At 34.7% G+C, this 27,711-nt stretch overlaps 1 protein-coding gene across 4 annotated transcripts in view; it reads left to right on the forward strand.

Annotated features, from left to right (window-relative positions):
• Positions 1-27,711, forward strand: part of EXOC6B (exocyst complex component 6B) — a 702,542-nt gene that overhangs the window by 474,980 nt on the left and 199,851 nt on the right. For all 4 annotated transcript variants that reach the window (XR_005212435.1, XM_037807499.1, XM_037807500.1 and 1 more), the window contains one exon: positions 22,979-23,120. Coding sequence is in view for 3 of the 4 variants with exons in the window: in XM_037807499.1 (XP_037663427.1) it covers positions 22,979-23,120 (142 nt within the window). In the remaining variant the exon portion in view is untranslated. The remainder of the gene's footprint in view (positions 1-22,978; positions 23,121-27,711) is intronic.

Consider the following 27,711-nt stretch of genomic DNA (forward strand, 5'->3'; position numbering starts at 1 on the left):
GCCTTTCATTGGTGTATTCTTTGGAGAACACCAGGCTCAGCATCTTTTCCTTTGTGAAAGTCTGTCCTTTGATTTGTAAACTTTCAGAACTCCATAACTAAATTTGGGAGATAGGGGCAAAAGCTCCTATCAGGAGATTCCGTTCCCTTAATTTAGCAGAATGTAGAGCCTGAAGGCTTATTATCTTTCCTGATTTAAGAATGTGAATGGATTACCTGTGTCTTAAGGACCTCTCAGGGTTGCCATAGCAATTGATTATGTTCCTTAAAAGAAAGGTATATAAAACCACAGCATGTTCATATCCTTTTATTAAAAACATTTCACCAACTCAGTGACAAAGACAGTACTTATTATCAACGTAACTTAGCCAAAGCAGTTGGTACAGAGTCTAACAAATCAGACAAGGAAAGAGAGAACTGTCATAAAAATTATATTTTAGTCCAGTAATTGGCCTTTGATCCTCTGCTAACCAAAGTGTCTTGACTTGGGGTAGGTATGAGCAGAGCTGGGCCCTTTCAATAAGCTGGTAAATTTTTATAGACTTGAAAAATGTATATTTGGGATTTATCTTAAGTCTGTCAAACTGACTTGAATTGAACTTTGTTACCCAAGTAGTTGGCACAAAAAAATAACTAAACAAAGCTAGTGAAGGCCATTAATTTCTAAAGTTTAACTGATTGACAGTGAGCGCATCTGTTCCTTGAAAGGCTGTTCTCTTAGCGTATTAATATCCCTGCACAGAGGGCCTCTGTCTGTGTTATGTGGAAATGGCAGGACTCTTTGTCTTCTTGTCGCATTAGCTAACTGGAGTCAAGCACTCAAACTTGAAAGTAATTTTTTTCAGTTGTGGATGATTATTTATAAAACTGGCTTCTTGGACAACTAGTAATTGGACAGTTAGATAAACTACTCATATAGTTGAGAAGGAGCCAATGGTTATTTTTCAAGGGTTTTTGGAAAGCATTAGGCAGTTGATTCATTGTTTTTTTTGTCATCCTTAGCAATTCTGCTTTTGTTATGGGATTTTAGAAAAATAATTTGTAGCATACTCAGTGCAGAGCCTTGGAGTTCTTTTAATGTCAGGGAAAGGACACAAGGATATCCGAAACACAGGCTTATTTGTAAATAAGAGATATTAGAGGTCTAGAACTCCTTTTAGCTTGATGAACTCAAGCTAACATATAAGGAGTAAATATTACCTTTCATATTTGAATATATCATTAATGATCTGCCATCTGTAACATGCTTTTGTTGATTTTTCTTGATAGGAGTAGAAAACAGGAATGAGAATGTGAAGTATGTTATATCAGTTGTGCTTTTAAAAGAGACTTGGACTGCAATTCAGTTTGAGCCAACAAGATGATAATCCTGCCAAAAGGCTAAATTGATCTTAGATTATACTAATAGAAGAATATTATCTAATAGTTCTCAAAGTGTGGTCCCTGGAATAGTAATGTGAACATCACCTGGCAACTTGCAAATTCATAGGCCCCATCCCACAACCACTGAATCAGAACCTTGGGTTTTGGCCCAGCAATCTGTAAAATCCAGGAAGTTGTTGTGCACACTAAAGTTTAAGAACTACTAATCTAAATCAAAATCCTCTTCTACTTCTTGCTGGTCAGAGCATGCTTTGATCAACTATTTTGCATTTGTTTAATAGTCTAAAAAAAGATGCTGACAAGCTGGAGTGATTCTAACAGTAAATGCTATGGTATTAGGACTGGAAACTGTATCCCATGGGGATATTTGAAAGAAAATTTGGTCTGTTTAGCTTAGAAAAAAGATAACATCAAGGGTTATGAATAAACAACTGGTCTTACATCAGTGAAACCCCTGAAACAACCAGGAAAAGCAAATGCAACATAACTCAATAGGGCCACTTGTACAATCTAAGAAACATGAGTTCTCATAGAAAAAACAATTCTTTTTTCAGTTATATAATTATATATATATAATTGTTTATATAATTATATACAATTATAATTGTTGCCTTCAGTTAGCTAAAGGGCAGGGCTAAGACGAAAGAACCTTCTGGCAAAAATATTGTATGCTGTCTCCATGATTTAGTATGATTTGCCTCTCTGGAAGTGTTTATATAAGTTCGAGACATCCTCACATCCTCTTAAGGACAATATTGTGGTCATTCATGTAGGGGTTCAATTAGATGGCCACTAACTAATGTCTTTTCTAGCACTAAGAGAGTAGTTACCTATGACTTATATTCAGTCAGCATATTCCCAGTAGGCTTCTGGTTATCAACTAGGTGAGTGTTGTCTCTCAGATTTGAATTATGTATGAACCCCACTTATCTAAAAATGTTTTTATTTCATCTCTATTCAACTTCTCTCTAGGATTAAAATTCTGAATTAACCCTTATCTTACTTCAACTTATTGACGATATCGTTTCATTGTTATGTAGCCCCTTTTGTTGTTGCTGTCAGTCTTATTTATTGCTGTTTTGTAGACAGTCTCTATTTTCTTTCTTGTTACTTTAAAGATTTTTATCTTTGTATATCTCTGATTTACATTTTGGGTTATTCCTCAGATATGTTGTCTTGTCCATCCAGTCTATTGTTTATGCCATTCCTTGATTTTCTAATTTTAGTGACAGTATTTTTCTAGAAGTACTATTTGGTTTCTGTCATATCTGTCTATTTTATAGTATCCTGATATTTTATAATAATTTAAATTAATTTTCTCAAATATACATATTTTATAGTAATTTTCAAAAGTTCTTTTATCTTGAGTTTTTGGCTGTGCTATTCTTTTTGTTAACCTTTAGACTTTACCTCATGAGGAATTATTTACTTATGAGTTTTTAATTTTTGTTTTTGAGCTCATCTTTTAACAGGAATTGGTTTTTCCATGGGAACTCATGTTTCTTAGATTGTACAAAGTGACCCTATTGAGCTATTTTGCATTTGTTTTGCTTTTCCTGGTTGTTTCAGGGGTTTCATTGATGTAAGACCAGTTTTTTATTCATACTATAGCAGAGGAATTCCTGTAACAAATGGGTATTGTAAATTCAGACTGCAAACCCACACTTGGTAAATGCTTTGGGTTTTGATTTCTTGTGGAAGACTATTTTTATTCCCACTACTGAATGTGCGGTGAAAACAAAACTTCCACGTCATTTTACTCTGGTCTCTTTTCACTGAAGGTATAGCCTTTTGAGATCCCAGACATATGCAGGAGTCTAGTTCATATCCCCATACCTTCTGTACAACCAAAGGCCTGTCCCTGTATTGATAATAAAAGTCCAATACATAGCTGTTATATAATTCTGGTCTTATTTCCCTCTGAAATGAGAGCAAAATCAGTCTAGGAGCTTACTCCTCTGGCTTTTAGTTTCCTGTTCATTTCTAGTACCTGGGGATTTCCTTTTCTTTCAAGCTCAACTTTGTAATTAAGAAATACTATTTTATTTAATCCATAATTTCTGTGGTTTATGTCTGCTAAATCTGCTATATTTCCAGAGCTAAAACTCTTGGATCTCTTAAATTCTCCCTTTTTGTTTGTTTCTTTGGTTGGTTGTGTTACTTAATATGAACAAACATAAAGTAGATATAAATATCTTACACATATAGTTCTTATACAACTAAAAACCTAAAATTTATAACATGTATGCAAAAAGTTAAAGCCAATGAAATTAAAGTTAACAAAGTTAGCTTAATAAGATCTGAGTTGTATTGTTGAAGCTAAATTGCTACACCCAATATGAATATAGTTCTAACTGCTGATTCAGAATTTTCAAAGTTCAACATGTGGCATGTGATTTCTCAATATTTCTATCACTTTTCTCGATTTAGTCTATTGTGGAACTTTCTTTTATGCTGTGTGGTATATTAATTTGGCCTTCACTTGATAAAATTACATGAAGATCCACCTCTGGCCTATGGAATTCCATGTGCTCATGGGAAAAATGTCCTATTACCAGTATCAACTACTTGTAAACACAGATGCAAATTCAAGCCTTGAAATCACATAGTGGTTTTCAGTTATTAAAAAAAAAAAGGCTTTCAGATGATACAGATAACACCTACTATATGTTTTTAGACCATTGTAAAAATCAAAGCACAATTGAAAAAAAGTCCCATCAAGAATAGTGGAACTTTTCTTTGAAAACCACTTTGAGACCATGATCCGTGGCATATATTTGTGACATGTCTATATGAATTAAGAAGCATGGCCTCTGTGGGGTAGCATTTATTACTCTTAAAGATATTGGTCTAATATGAGCATTTAACTTGTGACATTCTTGTCATCAGTACTTAAACCATAGAGAGTGGTCCTGGTCTTTATGCCTAGGCTGTTAGGTCTAGGTGGGGCACACTGATGTAAATAAACACTGGAGAATTAAAAACATGATCTCTTTGACCACAGGGGCCTGACCCAGCACTTTTGTTCAAATGTATTTGGGATCTTACTGAAAGATTCAAGCAAAGTCACTCATCAGTGCCTCTTACCCTAGCCCCAGGGTAAGCAAACTATTGTCCCTGGGCCAAATCCTGTCCTCTGCCTGCTTTTGTAAGTAAAGTTTTGTTGGAACACAGCCACAACCATTCATTTACATATTATCTCTGGCTGCTTTTGCTCTGGGAAGGTAGAATTCAGACAGAGCCTGTATAGCCTGCAAAGACTAAAATATTTATTATCTGGTCCTTTACAGAAAATATTGTTGACTTCCACTCTAGCATGCCCTCACAGTTTCATAGAGTTGAACTAGTTAGATGTGGTAAAGTCTTTATTACTTTGGGATGTGCCGAAGAAAGGGAGGCTTATAATCAAGAGTTTGGGTTTTCTCCATAGCTATGTAAACTTGGGAAAGTCAATAACCACTGCCTCCTCTTTTTACCTGACAAGTGTGCCACATGGGAGTACTTTTTGTAAATAAGAAATGCTGATAAATGTAAGATATAAACTATAATTATATAATAATCCATGGTATAATGCCACATACATGGTATTAGCACCTCAATAAATACTTCTTTAAAGGTACAATTCTCACAGATTATAATATTGTTTCCTGCTTTCTAATCTTTAGAGTATTTTGTGGGACATTATCCACTGGGAGAGAAAAACTCTATGGCTTAACAACCATATCTTTAGGGATATCGTATTTAGCACTCTTTATCTTAGGACCACATAGCAAGCACCTTGGAATAGAGATGAGATAATACACCACGCACTGTGACTCTCATGCTGAGCTGGGTAATCTGAAAAATATAATAAAGGAAAAGAAAAGGATCTTACAAAATTCATTTTCAAATGTGCATACAGGTTTTACTTATCATTTGACTTTTGTTTATCCCTGGCTTCATATCAGATACTGAAGTACGTTTTTAATTCTAAGCAAATTGCAGGTTAGAGATCTAATTAGTCTACCTATTTTAAAAATGTATTGTTTCTGTCTAATTGTAAAAGTTACTTGGGTTCACTGAAAATATTTTAAAAATAGACATGATGGTGTAAAGAAAGGAAGCAGTATAGCAACGTTGTTAAGAACAGAGACTTTAGGATCCTGACAGACTTGGATTCCATGTCTTACTTCTGATACTCATGCTTGTGTTTTCTTTGCCAAATTATTTAACCTCTTTAATTGTCAACATCTTTATTCTACAAGATTAAGAGACTAGTCTATCTCACAGGCTTGTTGGAAGGATTAAATGAGGCAATGAGTTTTATATGTAAATCTCTTAGTATAATTCATGGCCAGCATTAAATGCTCAATAAATGCTAGTGTTTAAAAAAAAAACACAAGTAAAATCCCCTTTAATCCCATTGCAAGAGAGATTTTTGGAATATGTTTTCCTAAGTATTTATTCTAAGCATATTGATATTTATATATTCACAGGTATATATTTGGTTTTTCTTTTTGTTTTCTTAAACAATTTGAATCATATTATGATTATATATACTACATTTTTCAGAAGTATTACACCTTTGACATTTTTACATCTTATTAAATATTCTTCACAAACATAATTTTAATGACTTCATGATATTGAATTATATTTATCCATAATTTATTTAACTTCTCATATATTGGATATCTGGATTATTACAAATTTTTGCTGCTATACATAATGTTGTGCTGAGCAACCTTTTATATAAATTGTTGTCCAAATGTCAAATTATTTTCTTTGCCTAAATTTATTAAAGTAGAATTACTGGGTTTCAGTTATATCATCATCAATTGTGTCAGAGTGCTGATTTCACTTTGTTCTTGCTCACTTGAATATATTATAATTAATTTTTATTTTTGCATATTTAGTATATCCAAAAGTAGATGGCATCCCAATTTTTTTTTACTTTCACTATGAAAAATTTAAAACTTATACAAAAGTAGAGAAATCATTACTTCTAATAGATCAATTCAAGTACCAGCTTCAGTAATTCATAGCCAGTTGTTTTACCTATATCTCCAATTCACCAACTGTATTATTTTGAGGCAAATCCTGGCTAGAGTCTCATTTCAATGAACAAATACTTTGGTATCTGTCTTTTAATCACAGCACTATTATCACACTTAAACATTAATAATTTTTAAATATCATCAGATGTTCAGTCAGTGTTCAAATTTCCTTAATTATCTCATTTTTATACAGTCAGGTTGTTTGAATCAGGAGCTCAACAAGGTCTACACCTTGCATTTAGTTTATATGTCCCTTGAGTTCTTTTTAAAGCAAAAAAAATTTAATTGAAATATTATATATGTACAGGGAATTGCACAAATCATCAAGTGTACAAATTGCTATCCCCTCTATGTCATTATGCATCTCACCATAGATTAGTTTTGTCTGTTTTTAACTTTATATAATTGAGCTCATTTGGTATCTGTTATTTCATCTAGCTCCTTTCTCTCTGAATTATGTTTGTGTGATTCATTCTGCTGGTATGAATGAAGTTTTAGTGGTAGTTTGTTCATTTTCATTATTGTATAGTATTCCAGTTGCATAAATAAACCTTGGTTTATTTCTCCAATCTTCTTTTAATAGACTTTTTTTCCCCCTAGAATTGATCTATTAGAAGTAATGCTCCTAGGAACATTCTTATATATGACTCCTGCTGTGCATATGCAGGCTTACTTCAGGCACAAGTGGCATTGCTAGATTATGGGTATTTGTATGTTCAGCATTCATAGATACTGCCAATGAATTTTCCAAAGTGATTATGTTAATCTACACTTCCTTTCATCAGCAATATATGATGGTATGGTTGCTTTGTATTCTTGCCAACATTTTGTATCATTTAGTTTTATTTGTTTGCTCACATTATTTTTTATTCTTTAATCCTGATGAGTAATAAATATCTTATTGTGGTTTTAATTTATTTGCATTTCCATGAAAATGTGTTAAAACTTTATGACTCATTATACGGTCAAATTTGGTAAAGTTATATGAACCCTTGAAAAACGTGTATATTCTACATTTGTTAGGTACATTATTTTATATATGTTAAGTCTTTTCATTGTGACATTTAAATATTTGATATACCTCTGCTATTTTGGTTAGTCTGTTTTTCCTTTTAATTCTCTCATTTTGTTTAAAATTTTTATGCATTTTTATTAAGTACATAGAAATTTAGGTTTATTGTATCTTTCCATTGGGGTAACCCTTTTATCTTTATGGGTACTTTCTTACCTTCAAGTCTTTCTCTGATGTTTGTTTAGCCATATGTGCCAGTTTGGATATATTATGTCCCCCAAAATGCCATGTTCTTTGATGGAATCTTGTGGGGGCAAATGTATTAGTGTTTATTAGATTGGAATTCTTTGATTGAGTGTTTCCATGGAGATGTGATTCAGTCAACTGTGAGTGAAACATTTGATTGGATAATTTCGATGGAGGTGTTATCCTGCCCATTCAAGGTGGATGTTAATTGTATAGCTGGAATCATATAAAGGAATTCACAGACAGAAGGAACTCAGAGCAGCTGTGAGTGACATTTTGGAGAGCAACTGAGAACGTTATTTTGAAGAGGGACTACAGCCAAGAGGGACACTTTGAAGAACGCACAGGAGTTGAGAGAGGAGCTGGAACACAACCTGGGATCAGCAGACGCCATCCACGTGCCTTCCCAGCTAACAGACATTTTCAGTGAAGGCATGCTTGTTGACTCTGTAGCTTGGACACTTTTGGCCTTAGGACTGTAACTTTGTAACCAAATAAACCCCCTTTATAAAAGCCAATCCATTTCTGGCATTTTGCATACTGGGCAGCATTAGCAAACCAGAACACCATACAAACTTTGTTTTGACTAATATTTAAATAGCATATATTTTTCCATCTTTTTTATTTTCAACCTTTATGTGTCCCTATTTGTGATGGTGCATCTCTTTTAAGTAGCATTTAGTAATGCGTCTTTAAAACCTAGTTTAATAATCTGAGTTCCTTTCATTTTAACATTTATTCCATTTATAATTACTATAATATCTTTGTTTAAATATGCCACCTTATTATTTATTTTCTATTTGTCCCTCTGTTTTTTTGTTCTTTTATCCTCTTCTCTTGCCTTCTCTTGAATTAGCTTTATTACATTAGTTTAATATTTGTAGTGGTTCCTCAAGAGATCACAAAATACATTTTTTAAATTATTTAAATGTGCTACAAATAAGTAATTTCACTAGTGCCTGAATTACTAGTACTTTATTAGTATTTTTTGTAGTCAATGTACATTACCTTCAGTTTTCATTTTTTTCTTTTACTCTGCTTTCATATGAATATTATTTTTCTTCTGCCTAGAGAATTTCCTTTAGTATTTCTGGGAGTGTGAGTATACTGAAAACAGATTTTTAAAGTTTCTGTTTGTCTAAAGACATTTTTATTTTACTTTCATTTTTGAAGAATACTTTTCTGAATTCTTCTTAAATTCTGTTTCTCCCCCAGAATTTTAAAGTTGTAACCCCATTATCTTCTTGCATCTGTCATTTCTGTTTGGAAGTCAACTGTCAGTAGTATTGTTGCTATAATTTTTTTTTCCCTGCTAGCTACCTTTTGTGATTTTTTTGCCTTTAATTTTCTGTATTTGTACTGTAGTGTGCCTGGGTGTGGGATTCTTCTATTTATTTTACCTGGGATTCATAGAACATCTTGAATCTGTGGCTTAATATCCTTCATGAGTTTTAGAAAATTCCCAGCCAATATCTTGTCAAGTATTTGTTCTGCCCCAATTCTCTCTCTACTTCCCTTCTGGGATTTCAGTTACACATATATTAGTTCTTTTCACTGTATTTCATATGCTTCTTAAAATGTTTTCTGTCTTTTACATCCTTTTTTTTCTTTCTATTCTTGAGTCTAGATATTTGCTTTGGGCCATTTTACTAATCCGTTTTTCTGCCATGTCTCATATGCCATTAAAAACATCTTCAAGTTTGGTAAAGGCACACACTGTAAAGAATATCAGTCTCATTTCTCTACAATTCACTTTACTTCACAATCATCTCATTCCCTTCTTTTGACTGCCTTTTTTGTGTTTTAGGGGATGGGACATCTGTACTACATTATTTTTTTTTGTCTCCACATTATTGAGAGGCTGCCATTTTCTTCTCAGCCTTCCATGCCTTGTGCTGGGAATAAGTAAATTATCTAAGGGAAAGAAATATTGGAGAAAATCCTGGTCACCTCATGATTTAACTTCTCTCTTTTGTTACCCTAAATTCTTGTGTCCTTAGTTGTTCTTTGATGCCTTAAAACAGCTGTTTTTGTTTTGTTTTGTTTCTGGTATTTTATCAAGTTTTACAGTGGGTCTTGATGGGAAAATTGGTTTTATATAAGCTATCTTATCATTGGTAGAAATGGAAGGCTCTTTAAATCTTTTTTAATTTATAGCCTCTCCGCTTCTTTTTTACCCTTTTTCATTTATTTGTAAAAGAAATCTAGTTATTTGTCCTACGTGATTTCCTGTAGTATATTTCCTATAGTATGATAACGTGTTCATTTATCCACTCTATTTCCTTTAAATGTGTAGTGAGATATATTGGCTTAATCTGATATAGGTTTGATTTATAGATATTTGAGTTTGTTTCTGTAATTGTATTAAATTGAGAGGCTTATAATGTCTGGGTTTTTAATTTAGCCATTTTAATCTTTGGTTACCAACACTGATTTGGTTTTTTGTTTTCCTGATTCCTAATGACATTCAGCACTTTCCCTATTCTCATTGGACATTCATATCTCTTCTTTTGTCAAGTCCTTATTCATATCTTTTCCCCATATTTTAAATTGTGTTATTTTTCTTATTATTAAATAATAAAAAGTTCTTTAGGAATTCCGGACCAGTGCTGTTTCAACTATATGTATTGTGACACCTTTCTTCTATTTGGTGTTTTGTTTTTTCATTTTCTTAGCAGTGCCCTTTTTGTTTTTTTCAGTATATCTTTTTTTTTAATTCAGTTTTATTGAGATATATTCACATACCATGCAGTCATTCATGGTGTACAATCAGCTGTTCACAGTACCATCTTCTAGTTGTGCATTCATCACCTCAATCTATTTTTGAGCATTTTCCTTACACTGGAAAGAATCAGAATCAGAATAAAAAAATAAAAAGAAAAAAAGAACTCCCAAATCACGCCCCCCCACATCCCACCCTATTTTTCATTTAGGTTTTGTCCCCATTTTTCTACCCATCCATTCACACACTGGATAAAAGGAGTGTGATCCACAGGATTTTCACAATCATACTGTTACCCCTTGTAAACAACATTGTTATACAGTCATCTTCAAGAGTCAAGGCTACTGAGTTGGAGTTTGGTAGTTTCAGGTATTTACTTCTAGCTATTCCAATATATTAAAACCTAAATAGTGTTATCTATACAGTGCATAAGAATGTCCACCAGAGTGACCTCGCGACTCCATTTGAAATCTCTCAGCCACTGAAACTTTATTTCTTTTCATTTCGCATCCCCTTTTTGGTCAACAAGATGTTCTCAATTCCATGATGCTGGGTCCAGATGCATCCCCAGGAGTCATATCCTGCGTTGCCAGGGAGATTTACACCCCTGGGAGTCAGGACCCATGTAGGGGGGAGGGCAGCATGATCACCTGCCAAGATGGCTTAGTTAGAGAGAGAGAGGGCCACATCCGAGCAACAAAGAGCACTCGGGGTAGCAGTGCCATTTGAAGAGCAGAAGTTTTAAATTTTTATGAAGTCCAATTTATCAATTTTTTTCTTTTATGGTTTGGAATATTTGAGTCTTTTGAATAAATCTTTGCCTATTAGAAGGTTGTGAAGATTTTCGACTGTATTTTCTTCTAGAAGATTTATAAATTTAGCTTTATCAGATATGTATTTTGTTGAAAACAGCTTATTTTATACCCTAGATGATGATACCAAACAGTTTCTTGAACTTTTCCTTTTAATCCTCTAACATATAATTTCCTGAGACTTGATTATTCTCTGAGTCTTTTGTTTTGCAGCATTTTTTCCTTTGAACCCAGGCTAGTATTTTGCTGCCCCCCTTATTTGACCTTAGACATGGAAAGATCTTTACAGACTGTATATTTGTCAACAAGGTGAATAGATGGCCCTTGATCCTTTATTCTGCCTCCATTTTATAGCATTCTCATCCCTTTTCCAGATTAATTATGTGCACCAAACTCTTCAATGTGTACATCTCTCATCTGATTTCCTGAATCTGCTGACTCTCATGTAGTTATCAGTTATGAATAGTAACAAATAGCCAACTACAGTGGCTCAAATACATAAAAGCGTATTTTTCTCACATAATAAGAACTCCAGAAATGATATTAGCTCAGAGGCTCAGTAATGTCCGGGCTGAGGTCTTTGTAATACGCTTGGCCTTTTCCTCAAGGTTTTAAGGTAGCTGCTAGAATTCTAGGCATCACATCCATATTCCAGGCAGCAGAAAGAAAGAAAGATCAAGCAAAAGGGCTTCTGCAGAATTTCTTATTTCAAGTCATTTGCCTCCTATATATGACAAGAGGCTGAGAAATGTGATTTTTCTAACTGTTAATATTGCTAAGAATTATTTTGCTAGGGGAGAGGGGAGAATTGATAATGAATAAGCAATTAACATATCCTGCCAAACATAGTCACTCTCTTTTCAGTGGAGGTAGCATCATCTTCCTATCACCAATGTCTGGTTCTCTGGGAATAGTCTAAATTTCTTGGATACAATGTAAAAGATCGACTTCTAGCATGCCCTATAACTAAAATCTTTGAATTCTTATTTTTACTTTCAAGTTTTGCTCACAGGATTATAGATTCAAGTTACACTATATTCTGTCAATTTCCTTTCACCGTAAGGTTGTGTCCAGCTCTCCAAGATTTGTATCTTCTGCCCAAATGAGGAAAAAGCTAGATGGCAGAGAGTGGGTGAAGGAGTCACTAAGAAAAGGGAGAACTGTAATCTGACTTAATGACTAGGAGTAGCAAAGTATAGAGAGGGACAGCTGCCTGGTTCTCTCTTTAGTTAATGCCCAGGGTCTCTGATAATTGGAGATAGATAGTAGAGGACCCAAAGCTGTATGTTGCCATATTCAGAACCGCAGTTAGATTTTTCTCATTTAATCTTTTGTCTTCTATTTAGGATCACTTCATCTCTGGTTTTGTTGATCTTGGCTTTAGTGTTATTGTGACTTTTCTTCTTTTTCTAGTTCTTTACTAAGGGAGTGTTTGGACGGAGTTGTATTGGAGAACCATTAGCGAGACATGTTTTCAGTGGGTGCTTATTTTAATAGCCATTCGGTTTTGTTAGCTTTTAATGAGTTCTTTGATAGCAGGTTCCTTAATTAACAAGGCAGTCTTTCAGGTTTCCTCTTCTCTAATTGTTAACATATTTTAGTGCTTTCACACAGATACTCTGTGATGAAAAGTTTCCCATTTTACAGCTCCTGTTAGGGCCATTCAGAAGGGCAGAAAAGGGGGATGGGGAGAATATGCAGCTTGCTTCCTTGAGAAATAGATGGTTTAATTAACTAGAGACTAGAAGAAATATACATATTTCATTGCTTCATTTCCTGCAACTTGATTAGCTCGGAGTAGATTTCTAGGTGTATGAAAATTGATTGTGAGTCCAGCTCATGTTAAAATTTGTGTGTGGGATTTTCCTATAACCACTTTTCAAGAAATGGGGAAGATTTAATTCTGCCTGGGGAACCCACATAAAGTTGCATTTTAAATTTCCCTTGGCCTGTGGATAGCACTCCTCAAAATGACAGGAACATTCTGTAATAAAGTGGCTACAATTCATTGAACCCCTACTTTGTGCCAGACACTGTGCAGGGTTCCATTTGTAGATTATCTCGTTTATTCCATGTAATCTCTGCAAGGTTGGTGTTATTATCTGCTTCTTACTGATAAGGTAGCTGAGTTTCACTGAGATTAGACTGCTTTCCTAAAGGTCATATAAGTGATAGGACAATATTTGAGCCTAAGTTGGTATGAAACCAGAGTGTTCTCTTCTCTATGTATCACTTCCTCTCTTGTCCCTATCTTATTTTAACTACCACTTCCCCTAAAATGGGCATGGTGATTCATGTACTGTTCTCCCAAACTGAGATTAAGTAAAGAACTAATTAAATTATTTTAAAAAAGATTTTAAGTGATTTCCCTCAGAAAACTCTAAATTTTTAAATATGCTAAAATGAAGCATTTGTTATTGGAAGAAAATAGTGAACCAAAGCACCTACAGGATATGCTAGCTCAAAAAAGAAACTCAGGCTAATGAGGTGTTTGGGAGGAGAAATGCTCTTATTTAGGGTATTGACCATTTAGGAGCTGAGTAATAAGTTGTATGTGAAAGTTAAAAGGGACTGCTTGGCAGACAGTCAGGCGTCTGCACCATTGTGTTTTGTAAACTTTCTCCTGTGGCTGTGGTGTGTTTTTTCCAAGCCCTCTTAATTTTTTATGAGCTTTGTAAAGGTCTTGAATAAACAATTGAGATTATAGAGGTTTTCCTGGAAGCTTTGGTTAATATTTTAATATACTTAGCTTTGTCATATTACTAGTTTATTGGAAAATTTGAAAGAGGTAGATTTTCTTTTTTCTTTTTCCTGTTTTTTCTTTTTTTCCTTTTTAAAAAAAATCATTTTAGTCTGTTAATATCAAAATTGGACTTAGTTTTTAGCCAATTTCTTCTCTTCCTTTTATTTTAATCTTATCCCTCTACACATTACCCTTGGATTGGAGACCTGGCATCTGGGAGGCCTCCACTTAAAAAGCACTTTAAGCAAAATTACAGTTTAGAGGGTGTGTTTTGAAACTAAGCCAGTGACTGTAAATGTATGTAGTGAGAGAGGACCGGAGAAGGGGTATGGGAAATTTGATAGGGTCAGAAAACAGAAACTAATAGAATTTTGGAGATTACCTCATCAAGACCTTTTGCTCATTAGTATTTGAATCCAATTCTTTGGCATATTGGTTACACTCTGGTGAAATGTTAAGCATGGAAAAGACTGAATACCTTCAAAGATATTCCTGTGTTAATGCGATGACTTGATGAAGTTAAACTTTCAAATGAACAGGAGTTGGGGAAACAGAAAGGAAGAGTTCTTATTTCTCATTAAGAGGACTTTTCATTCTGTGGAGGTTTGTGTAGTAGTAAGTGTTGTTATTTGTAGAGTACTTTATATTGCCTCCATTTTAAATTGTAAGCCACTTGTAAAAATTCCCATGTTATTGTTTTGGGGATGTTATGAGGGTCACCCAGCAAGCCCAACCACTTATGTGAAGGTTTCCCTAACTATTTTGGCCTTGTAATCTTTTCTTCTAAAATCATATAGCACTTGGAGTTCATTCTGCTCAATTTAGCACTTAGCTGCATGTTCTCCCTGATTTGCTTCAGAACAGGAATTACCCATTCCATTTTTTTGCATGTTGGAATTATTTGATTTAAAGGAAAACAGTCAATGATTCTTTAAGGCATAAACGGTTAGGCAAAATATTGTGCACTCATATGAAATATTTACATTATAAGCAAATATATCCAATGTCTTTTTCAACTGTTTTCCATATTCAGGATGCTAGGAATAAAATTATAATAATTATAAGGCATTCACTGAGTGCTTAATTAAAGCCAGGCATTGTTCTAAATGCTTTTAAACATTATTTTTAATTAACCATGACAGCAATCCCATTTGACAGATGATGAAACTGAGACTTACAGAGGTTAAAGTCTATTTAGGGCATTGTATTTAAAGTGTATGTTGGTTTTCATTAAACTACACAGCTATACTATTTCCGTTTACCTTAACACACACACACACACATTTATTTATTTACTTGGTTTTTTTTTTCCTCTGACACTATTATTTATCTATAGCAGTAAAACATACGAGTTAAAGTGTTTGTTAGGTGTTTTATTGTTTTGAATGGGTATGCACTTTATTATAAATTTGGATTCAAAAGGCACTTACATGTTTACATTTTTCCCTTTTTATAAAGCAAAAATATTTGCTAAACTGATAATGGAAATCAAAACTGAAGCATATAAAATTATTGGCCAGAGGAAATTTTTAAATGGCTATTGGTAGTTTTTATCTGGTTTGACATAAACAGTCAAATTAAGAAGATTCTTTCTGGGTTCTAGTTGCAATGCAGTAGCTGATATTGTACTTCCCTTTAGTCCAAAAGAACACCAGTAAAAGCTGGACAAAATATAAAATCATAGTGTTGTCAAACAAAGGAAGGGATAAATGTTTGGGATGTCAATATGAATAAGATTTGGAGGAGCAAGAAACCCAAAAACCATTGATAAAATTCCCCTTTGGTCCTTGGCCAACTTCTAAACTGTGTTTACATAGGGGCCTTAAAAGAAAACAGCTGGTAGAATTTTGTGAGCTGAGAAAATATTTTAGAAGTTGCATAGTAGAGACATTGAGGATTGGGCCCATGGAGGGATCGGGTGAACACTGTGGGCTTTTAGCTTAAACATTAGGAAGGCCACATGAAGAGATTAAGGACAAGTTCTTAAGAGTAAGGGAAAAACTGAAATGGACCCATTCTAATTAAGTTTAAGAACAAGTCTGACAAGATCAAGGTGATCTACCAATAATTTAACTGCTTGCTAGAACAAAACTCAAAGCTCTGTAGATAAGATATTATAGAGCATCTGCAGCATTTTATCTGCAATGTGTGGCATACAAAATAAAATTCCTTGATATGCTTAGAAGCAGGAAAAACTGCAATCAAAAGTTAAAATAGTCAATAGAAACAGATCAAGAGATGATCCAGATATTTATGTTAGCAAACAAAGACTTCAAAATAACTTTAATATTCTTTCATTAATTGTAACAAAGGCAATATACCAAAGCTAAATGTCAATAAGAGGGGGATATAAGGGAGGGGTATGGGATTTCTTTTTCTTTTTTTTTTCCTGTTCTTTCTTTGCAGAAGAAATGGAAATGTTCTCATATAGATTGTGGTGGTGAATGCATAATTATGTGATTATACCTGGAGTCATTGGTTGTACACTTAAGATGGATTGTTTGGTGTGTGAATAAGACTGTTTAAAAAATAAAAAGAAAGATACTAGTGTTGAAGAAGATGTGGAGAGAGACAGATAAACCTAGTCAATGTTGGTAGGGAAGTGGAATGGTGCAGCCCCTCTGGAGACCAGTGTGGCAGTTCCATAGGATGCTAAGAATAGGGTTGTCATTTGATCCTGCAATCCAGTTACTAGGTATATACTCAGAAGAACTGAAATCAGGGACATGAATAGACATTTGCACACTGATGTTTATAGTGGCATTATTCATAATTGCCAATGAGTGGAGGTGGCCCAGGGGTACATTAACTATGACCAGAAGGGCGAACTATGGTGTATACATACAATGGAATATTGTGCAGCTGCAGAAAGGAATGAAGTAGTGGGACATGCAATGAAGTGAATGAATCTTGAGGACATTATATTGAGCAAAATAAGCCAGAGACAAAAGGACAAATATTGTATGGTCTCACTAATATAAGCTAACTGCAATGAGCAAACTCTGAGAATTAAATTTGAAAGCATAGATTATCAGGAAATAGAAAGTGGGCAGAGATTGGGCAATTGATGATTAAAGAGTGCAGAAAGTTCAGTAAGGCTCATTGTAAAGGTTCCTAGATTGTAAGCTCGGTCACATTTATTCTTGAATTTTAACTGTTATCTCTAAATTTTGAGATGCTGTGCTGTTCGTCTATAACCTGGTAGTTCCCAGGAACTTTGGATATCTTTGTGACACCTGGGACTCAGAGTTAGAGTTCTGCAGCTCTGAAAGTCACCATTACTCTATATAGCAACTATTAAAGAAGCTGAAAAAGAGATCAGGCTTCTATTAGAGGTATAAATGAAGCTGAGCTGGTTAGGACTAAGGTAAATCAGAATACAAGGTAAAGATGATATTATCTGTATTTTAAAACTTCAACTTCTGTGTGAGACCAAAGGAAGAGATGTTTATTTTATCCAAAATTTAAATTTTCTGTAGCACACTGTCTAATCTAACCTGTCTTGTCAGTTTAAACAGTGTAATTACATGGAACCTAGAAAAAGGAATGAGATCCTGTTATTCTGTGCAGGTTATTGTAATACCCTGATACATTTGAGAGTATTTTGGGCAGGAAATAAAAAAGTATTTGCAAAGTCCCCTTAAGGGACTGGAGAAAAAAATATGGAACTGTTACGCTTCCCCACCTGGGGAATTCCTGATATTCTCTCAAGCATTAGAGACTCTCAATTTAATAAGGCAAGCCCTTGATCTTGAGGCTTGCTCTTATGAAATTTATTTCTTCAATGGCAAGGCCAAGCCTACTTATAATTATGCCTAAGAGTCACCCCCAGAGAACGTCTTTTATTGCTCAGATTTGGCCTCTCTCTCTAAGCAAAACTCTGCAAATGAATTCACTATCCTCCCTCCTTCTTGCTTGGGTGAGGAAAATTTGTTACAATTGATGATAGCACTCTTTTGGTAGTTCTATTTTTTTACAGTAGCTACATTTGTTACCATTGATGAAAGATTATTAAAGTAGTCTATTAACTACTGTCCATAGTTTACATAGGGGTATTTTTCCCCATATGCTAAACTTATTATCATTTTTTTCATGCATGTCTTTATTTTATTACTCATCTACCCATATACTGGATAAAGGGTGTGTCAGTCACAAGGTTTTTTACAATCACATGGTCACATGATAAAAGCTATATTGGTATACAGTCATTATCAAAGATCAAGTCTACTGGATTACAGTTCAATAATTTCAGCTATTTTCTTCTGGCTATTCTGATACACTTGAAACTAAAAAGAAATATCTATATAATGAGCCAGTAGTCATAATCATTTGTCAAATCCTAATTTCTCAGTTACACCTTGTTCTAGTTTGCTAATGAGGCCAGAATGCAAAACACCAGAGATGGATTGGCTTTTATAAAAGGGGATTTATTTGGTTACACAGTTACAGTCTTAAGGCCATAAAGTGTCCAGCAATTGGGTACCTTCACTGGAGAATGGCCAATGGTGTCCGGAAAACCTCTGTTAGCTGGGAAGGCACGTGGCTGGTGTCTGCTCTAAAGTTCTGGTTTCAAAATGGCTTTCTCCCAGGATGTTCCTCTCTAGGCTGCAGTTCCTCAAAAACATCACTCTTAGTTGCACTTGGGATATTTGTCCTCTCTCAGCTTCTCTGGAGCAAGAGTCGGCTTTCAACAGCCATTTTCAAACTAGTCCCTCATCTGCAGCTCCTGTGCTTTCTTTGAAGTGTCCTTCTTGGGTGTAGCAAGCGCGCTCCTTCTGTCTGATCTTGTATAGTGCACCAGTAATTTAATTCAGACCCACCCGATGGGCGGGCCAACACCTCCATGGAAATTATCCAATCAGAGTCATCACCCACAGTTGGGTGGGGCGGATCTCCATGGAAACACTCAAATAATTACAATCTAATCAACACTGATGGATCTGCCCACACAAGATTACATCAAAGATAATGGCGTTTGGGGGGACATAATACATTCAAACTGGCACACTCCTCTTCCCTCTCATTTGATCGTTCTCTCAATCTTCAGGGGTATCTGAGCAATGACCATTTTAGGTTCTTCATGCTGAAAAGTGATGTCTACTGTATGGGGTAGAGGAATGGAACTGGTTGATGTTCTTGGACAGACCAGTATCTCTGGGTTTCAGGGTTTATCTGGCATAGGAAAAATCTGGAGGCCTTAAGTTTCTGAAAAAACAAACAAACAAACAAAACTTACTAAGTAATACATTTATAGAGACTTAGATAGAGCCTAGGATATTCTTTCGGGTTTTAGGAATACTGCTGATTGGGGCTTGGCATACTGTGGCAGTTTGCAATATCAGGCTGATATTTGCATATGAGTAACCTCCAGGCTGACCTTTCTACTCTATTTGAAATCTCTTAGCCACTGAAACTTTCTTTTGTTTCATTTCTCTTTCCCCTTTTGGTCAAGAAGGCATTGTCAATCTCACGATGCCAGGGCCAGGCTCATCCCTGAAAGTCATGTTCCTCATTGCCAGGGAGACTTATACCTCTGGGAGTCATGTCCCATGTAGGAGGGAGGATAGTGTATTTATCTGCAGAGTTTGGCTTAGAGAGAGAGGCCACATCTGAGCAACAGAAGAGGTTCTCTGGGAGTGACCCTTAGGTATAGTTGTAAGTAGGCTTAGCTTCGCCATTGCAGAAATAAATTTCATAAAGGCAAGCCTCAAGATCGAGGGCTTGCCTTATTAAACTGGGAGTCTCTAATGCTTGAGAGAATAGCAGGAATTCCCCAGGTGGGGAAGTTTAATAGTTCCACATTTTTTCTCCAGTCCCTCAAGGGGACTTTGCAAATACTTTTTTTATTTTCTGCCCAAAATACTCTCAAATGTATCAGGGTATTAAAAAAACCTGTACAGAATTAACAGGATCTCATTCCCTTTTCTAGGTTCCATGTAATTATGTTGTTTAACTAAACTGACCAGACAGGTTAGATTCGGTAGTGTGCTACTGAAAATTTAAATTTTGGACAAAATAAAAATCACTTCTTTTTGTTCTCACACAGAAGTTGAAGTTTTAAAATACAGACAAGATCATCCTTTATCCTATATTCTGATTTCCTTAGTCCTAACCATGATCTGTCCCTTTTGAGTGTGCAAATTGGACACAGCCTGACAACTATGTTGAACCCTATGGCTCCTTGGAGATGCCCTGTCCCAGGTCTCCAGTGGGTTTAATTAAACATTTAATATGAATTTCTCTTATATTATGACTTTTGTCTTTGGGAATCTTTATGCCTCCATTGCCCCTTCCCATGTGGTCTCACTCCCTAACTTAAGTATCTCCATTTGTTGTCTTAATCCACCAATTGTGGATCACCAGAACATACAAGCAGAACCAGATAGATGATAAACATTTATAGTGTAAAGACTAAGATAGATCATAGTTTGTTATTCTGTAGTTATACCATAAAAGAAGAATTTAGTCAAATAAATATTTTAAAAATATTCAATCTCACAAAGTAATCAAAGACAAAAACCAAAGTATCTCTTTTATTTATTTAGTAGAACAATTCATAATATTACCTAGTGTTAGTAAATAGGCAATGAAGTGATATTCCCAGAAATATCTGAGAACACTATAAATCAGAACATGCCTCAGGAAAGCAATTTGTAGATAGATATTTGGGATTCCAGGTTCTACTTATATTTCTCTTCTTTTATACACGTAGATATTAGAATCACAATGCTGATACCCTCATCTTAGTAGGTTCCATAAGCAATCCTTAGGGAATTATCTGATGTATAGAAAAAGGTATGAAAATTAAAATAGTCACTGTGATAGTATTTATTTATTTTCCCATTTGTCTTGGCTTCCTAGGACTGCTGTAATAAAGTACCACAAACAGGGTGACTTAACACAAAGAAATTGATTTTCTTTCAGTTCTGGGGGCTGGAAATCTGAAATCAAGATGTCAGCAGGGCCATGCTTCCTCTGATGTCTGTAGGAAAGAGTCTGTTCGATAGCATTCTCCTGGCTCCTGGTAGTGGATTGCCAACATTCTGTAGCATTCTCTAACTCAGTCATCACATGACTTGCTCCTCTCTCTGTTTATCTGTATCTTCTCTCCCCTCTTTACAAAGACACAAGTCATATGGATTAAGAACCCACCTTACTCCACTATGAGCTCATTTGACTTGCCTGATTTCATCTGTAACAGCCCTATTTCCAGATAAGGTCACATTCTGAGATACTAGGGATTAGGACTTTTGGAGGTCACAGCGCAATCTGTAACACCATTTAAAACCTGCTACTTTGGTTTGAGACCCTGGCCCAGTAGAAACATATGGGGAAAAAGACCCCATAAAAATGGGACACTGTAGTCAGAATCTGGCATTTTCGTGATCTTACTATAACTATAATAGTCTATAACCTACACTGTTTATAATAGGAAAAAAGAAGAAGAAGGGAAACAACCTAAATCTCCAACAACAGCAAAACAAATTTTGGCATACTCCTAAAATAGAATTCTATGGAACAATTAAAGGAAAGAATTGTAGCTGCATACGTCAAGGAAAGGAATTTTCACATTCATTCTCTCTACCATAAAAGCAAGTTGCAGAAGGGCACATTGCATTATGATACCATTTTCAGAAAGTTTCAAAATATGCAAAATAATGTTTCCAGTTATATAATTATCATAATAGTATTTGTTAAATATGCATGGAATACCTGACACCTCTGGAGAAAAGGAGTAAAATGATTGAAGAGATCACATGGGGCTAAAGTGTATTTGTATTTAGTGGGTGCATAAGTGCTCATTATATTCTTCTTTATGTTTCTGGATGGACAAAATATTTCACAATTTCAAAAAAGAACTATTCACAGACTAATTTGAGAATTCAGACTTTCTAAAACATATTATCCTGTGTTTCAGATTAGATGATAATGAATAATCTGTTAAAAAAAAAAGTGGATTCAACATGAATAGGCTAGGGTGGTCACTCCTAGACATCCCTGAAGATTGGAAAAGTGACTAAATTAGGGGAAGGAGTAGCAACAGACAAGATGGAATTTAACAAAGAATTATGAACACTGAATCTTTATAATTTGCTTTTTCTTAGTTGCTAGGGTATTAGAATAGATAGAAGGAAAGAATTGAACTGGTGGAACTGTAACCCATAATATCCTTTGAAATTTATTCTATAGCTACTTGTTAAACTGTAACTTGAAAGCCATACCTTTTTGTATGTATGTTATATTTCATAATAAGGAAATAACTGAAACTGTGGAATTGTAACCTATGATATTCTTTGAAATTTGCTCTCTAACTACTTGTTAAATTGCACTTGGAAAGTTATCACTTTTAGGTATATATGTTATATTCTACAATAAAAAATATGAGAAAAAAGTGGATATATCTTTTACAATGTTTAATTTGGATCTGGGTCTAAGATGTAGTTTACTAAATGTAAAGTGCTTTGATTGCTAAATTTAAGGAGAATATAGAAAATAGTAATTTTAATATCCACATTTTTATATTTGCTTAGAGTTTATGTTCATAAACTTCAGTATTCATTTTTTCAGAAAAGGAAATTTATCCTTTTGTTTTTTTCAAGAAACTTTTTATTTTTAAGCCATAGTTTTACTTTTATATGCATTAAATAATAAAGCAGTAAACACTTTGGTTTCTAGATAAATTAGAGATTGTTGTTTACATTTGCTTTTTAAGAGTTATGGGTTTGGGGGAAGGGACTTTTTGAAATTTATTCTTTGTGGAATATTCCTGAAGTATTTCTTGACTAAATATCTGAGGTTTATACATCTTAGCTTAGTGTTGTAGCTACTAAGACTGAAGGTGTTTGAGTTAATATTTAATGTGGTTGCCATCAGGTGTTATAAACTCCAAGGTTCTTTGAATGCAAGAGTATCATAATGGAGAGAACTCTAAAGAAATTACTAATTGAAAAATAAGTGATTTTAATTTTTATTGGAATTTCAATTTTCATCCAGTAACATTATGATTTATACTCTTGTGTTTCAGGGAAAGGTGGCCCAGACAGCATGTATGTCAGCTTGCAAGCATTTAGCCACATCCTTGATGCAACTTTTGCTGGAAGCTGAAGTAAGGCAGCTCACCTTGGGAGCATTACAGCAGTTCAACCTGGATGTCAGAGAATGTGAACGTAAGACAGTGAATCATTACTTTGCATATTTGTCTTACGTGCATAGTCACTTCTGTGAAGAAAAAAGTTTTAGGTTTGTGAGTTCCTTGTTCCTGATGCAGTAAAAAAATTCCTAAGTGACAGATAACTTAAGGGGCATCTGGAAATAAAGTCTATCAGCAAACTAATTTGAGCACCCAAAAGTACCTAGGCCATACTTAAACAGAACAGATCCCTGGCCTCAAGGAAGCTTGCATTCTAGAAGGGGGTATAAGATAGATATGCATTTAGTAGACACCACAGGAAACCTGATTGGTCCAAAGACTTCAAAAGAATGTGTTCCCAATCATTTCCTTTTTATTTTATATTTCATACATTATCTGCAAACTCTTTCTAATCTTAAGAACCAATGGTGTGTGCATTTATGAATCAGAAATGCTTTCTATTACAGGAAACAGAAAACCTTGAACAGAGTGCTTTAAAAAATTGGTTTTATTTTCTCAGAGGCTGTCAGTTGCTGTATTGATTTAGTTGCTTAACAATATCATCACAGACCTATGCACTTTTGATTTTTTTCTGCCATCCTTGGAGTATGGACTTTTCATCCCCATATATATATTATAGTCAGAAGAAATCCCACATTCAAGACAAGAATATGTTGCCAGCCTCACCTGTTCCTTTTATGAAGAAAAATTACACCTTTTCAGGAGACCTCTAGCAAGCTTACCTTTTTGTCTCATTGGCCAGAACATAGTCACATGGTCACTTGTATCCTTAAGGGAGGCTGAGAAACATAGTATCTGGCCAAATGAAAGAGTAACATCATTATTAACATAGTTGATTCATCTGAATCATCCACTTGGGACTGAACACAAAATTAGGGTTTGGCTAGAAAGGAAGAAGGCAGGAATGAAGCGTGCTTCACTGTGCTGTCACTGAAAAATGGAAAAGAACAAAAAATTATATGACTCCTGGAAACTTTTTTCTGGTTCTAAGAAAATTAAAATAATAGAAAATTACTTGGGTCTGCTAACATCCCTAAAACACCTTTTTATTTTTATTGCTTATTAGTTTCTCTTGGTTGACTCTGATGCTTAGAAATTAAGATTTTATTGGTTATGCTATTTGTAATTCAAAAGGTATTAATAGGAACTTAATTTTAAAAGGTATCCATCACAGAATAACCAAGTACCAGGTATCAAACTTACCCTTCTGTCATGAACAACTGTAAAACTGAATATATGAAGTAACTCTTTTCATGCATTTGACAGCAGAAGGCACAAACTGTGAACCTTCAGAAAAGGAAAACACACAAGTTAAGTTTGACGTTAATTCTAACTTTCACTCTGGGGCAGCACAGGAAAGTAGAGCACAAATAAAGCGCAGTGATTGCACATACAACAAGACAGAATTGGACAGAAATTGGATTTCAGGGCTGGTGAGCAGCTGAAATTTGTGGGACAAGAGACTAAGGAACAGTGCAGAGAAGTAGTTCTAGAAATCTTCTTTGGGAAGCCTTTGAGTCTGGTCCAAAATTAAGCTGCATGCACAGAATGAGACTCTCTGAGACCTAGTAGAGAAAGCCACTGGTGGTCCGTGAGTTGAATAGGTATGCCAGAGGTCACTGAGCGCTAGAGATATCAACATTTCTCACCAACCAGAGTGAAGAGATCAGCTAAACATTTTGTACATTCAATAAGACCCCAGAAAGTTAGGCCTTAAGAATGCTACCCAAGCTCTAGAATAAGAGCTATTCTTGACCACTCTAACAAAGCCTAATAACAAGACTTGACAAGATAAAGCTAATCTGACAGTAAAATAAGTGCCTGCCAGAAGAAACCTCAACAGTCTTTAAAGCAAGAGGAAGACAAAAAAATTCCATATTCTCAACTAAAATTTTATAGCTGCAAAAGCTAAAATTTGGTGGGCAAAGAGGCAGGAAAATTTCACCCATAACAAAAAGGAAAACAAGAGGCAATAAACCCACTGATGAAACAGGTGATGGAAATAATAGCAGACAGGTCTTTATAAAATCTAGTATAAATATAATCAATAATTTAAAAGATGGACGTAATGTGTGAATAGGACTGAAAAGCTTGATAAAAAGCATTATCTCACTGATTTAAGAAGGGCAACAAACCTCTAGCAGGATAAAGACAGAGAAAGGTACACCCAGGCATGTTATAGTCAAATTGCCAAAAAACAAATATAAATGGGAAATCTTAAAAGCAGCCAAAAAAGAAAAAATAATTTCATAGCATGGAATAATGATAAGAATTACTGCTATCTTCTCATCAGAAACAGTGCAAACCAGAAAAGCATTAGAATGGCATCTATAAAATTCTGAAATTAAAAAAAAAAAAATTGTTAACCTAGGCTCTATATCTTGGGAAAATATATTTTAAAAATAAAGGTCACCCCTAAAACCAAAGCCAGATAAAGATACCACAAGAAAAGAAAATTACAGGCCAAATATATTTTGTGAATATAGATGCAAAAATCCTCAACAAAATATTAGCAAACTGAATCCAGCAGCACACTAAAAGGATTATACAACATGACCAAGTGGGATTTATCCCAGAAATGCAAGGTTGGTTCAACATAAGAAAATCACATTAATGAAGGGGGGAAAAACACATGATCATCTCAGCTGATGCAGAAAGACATTTGATAATATCCAGGACCCATTTTCTTTTTATAAAAGCACTCAGAAAACTAGGAATAGAAGGAAACTTCCTCAACATGATGAACAGTGTGTATGAAAAACCCATAGCTAACATAATACTCAATGGTGAAAGGCTAAAAGCTTTCCCTCTAAAATCTTAAACTAGACTAGGATACGTGCTTTCACCACTGCTATTCAAAATTGTTCTGGAAGTTCTGGCCAGAGCAGTTAGGCAAGAAAAAGAAATAAAAGGTGTCCAGGTTGGAAAAGAAGATTAAAACTCTCTATTTGCAGATGATATGATCCTATATTTTAAAAATCCTGAAGAATCTACAAGAAAATTACTAGAGCTAATATATGAATTCTACAAAGTGGCAAGGTACAGCTAAACACACAAAAATCAATGATATTTCTGTACACTATGAGCAATCCAGAAAGGAATTCAAGAAAACAATCTGATTTTTAGTGGCAACTAAAAGAATAAAATATTGAGGAATAAATTTAACCAAGGATTTAAAGGACTTGTACATGGAAAGCTACAAATCATTACTGGGAAAAATTAAAGAAGACCTCAATAAATGGAAAGATGTTCCAGGCTCATGAACTGGAAGACTTAATATCATTAAGATGTTGATACTACCCAAAACAATTTACAGAGTCAACGAAATCCCAGTCAAAATTACAAAAGCCTTCTTTACAGAATGGGAAAGCTAACATAAAATTCATATGGAAGGTGAAGGGGCCCCAAATAACCAAAACCATCTTGAAAAGGAAGAACAGAGTTGAGGGGACTTACACTTCCCAATTTCAAAACTTATTACAAAGCTACAGTAATCAAAACAGTGAGGGACTAGCACAAGGACATATAGACCAACAGAATAGAAGTGACTGTTCAGAAATAAACCCACACAACTATGGGCAGTTGATTTTTTAAATGCAATTTTATTGAGTTATACTCACACACCATATAAGCCATCCAAAGTATACAATCAATGGCCCAGAGTATCACCATATAGTTGTTCATTCATCACCACAATCAATTTTTGAGCATTTTCATTACTCCAAAATAAAGAAAAAATATATTAAAAATATAAAAAAAGAAAAATAATTAAAAAAAAAAAGAAATAAAGAACCCCCAAACCATCCTGTACCCTTTATCCCTCTATTTTTTATAGGTTTTTTTCATTATTTTATTATTCATCTGCCCATACGCTGGTTAAAGGGAGTGTCAGTCACCAGGTTTTCACCATCACATGGTCACATGATAAAAGCTTTATATAATTACACGATTATCATCACAAATCAAGTCTACTGGATTACCATTCAACATATTCAGATATTTCCTTCTAGCTATTCTGGTACACCACAAACTAAAAAGGACTATCTATATCATGCATAAGAATAACCTCCAGATTGACCCCTCAACTCTATTTGAGATCTCTCAGCCACTGAAACTTTGTTTTGTTTCATCTCCCACCCCCACCCCCCCCTTGGTTGAAGGTGACATTCTTAATCCCACAATGCTAGGTCCAGGCTCATCCCTGGGAGTCCTGTCCCTCATTGTCAGGGAGACTTAACATCCCTGGGAGTCATGTCCCATGTAGAGGGCAGGGTAGTGAGTTTATTTGCAGAGTTGGCTGAGAGAAAGAGGCCACATCTGAGCAACAAAAGAGGTTCCCTGGGGGTAACTCTTGGGCAAAATTATAAGTCGGCTTAACTTTTGCTTGGGCAATTGATTTTTGACAAGTGTGTCATGTCCACTCAATGTGGAAAGGGTAGTCTCTTCAGCAAATGATGCTGGGAAAACTGGATATCAGCATGCAAAATTATGGAAGTAGACCCCTACCTCACACCATATACAAAAATTCACTAAAAATGGATCAATGACTCAAATATAAGAGCTAAAACTATTAAACTCTTAGAAGGAAACATAGTAAAATACTTTCA

This window comes from Choloepus didactylus, chromosome 17 (assembly GCF_015220235.1).
Source record: "Choloepus didactylus isolate mChoDid1 chromosome 17, mChoDid1.pri, whole genome shotgun sequence".
NCBI lineage: Eukaryota > Metazoa > Chordata > Mammalia > Pilosa > Megalonychidae > Choloepus > Choloepus didactylus.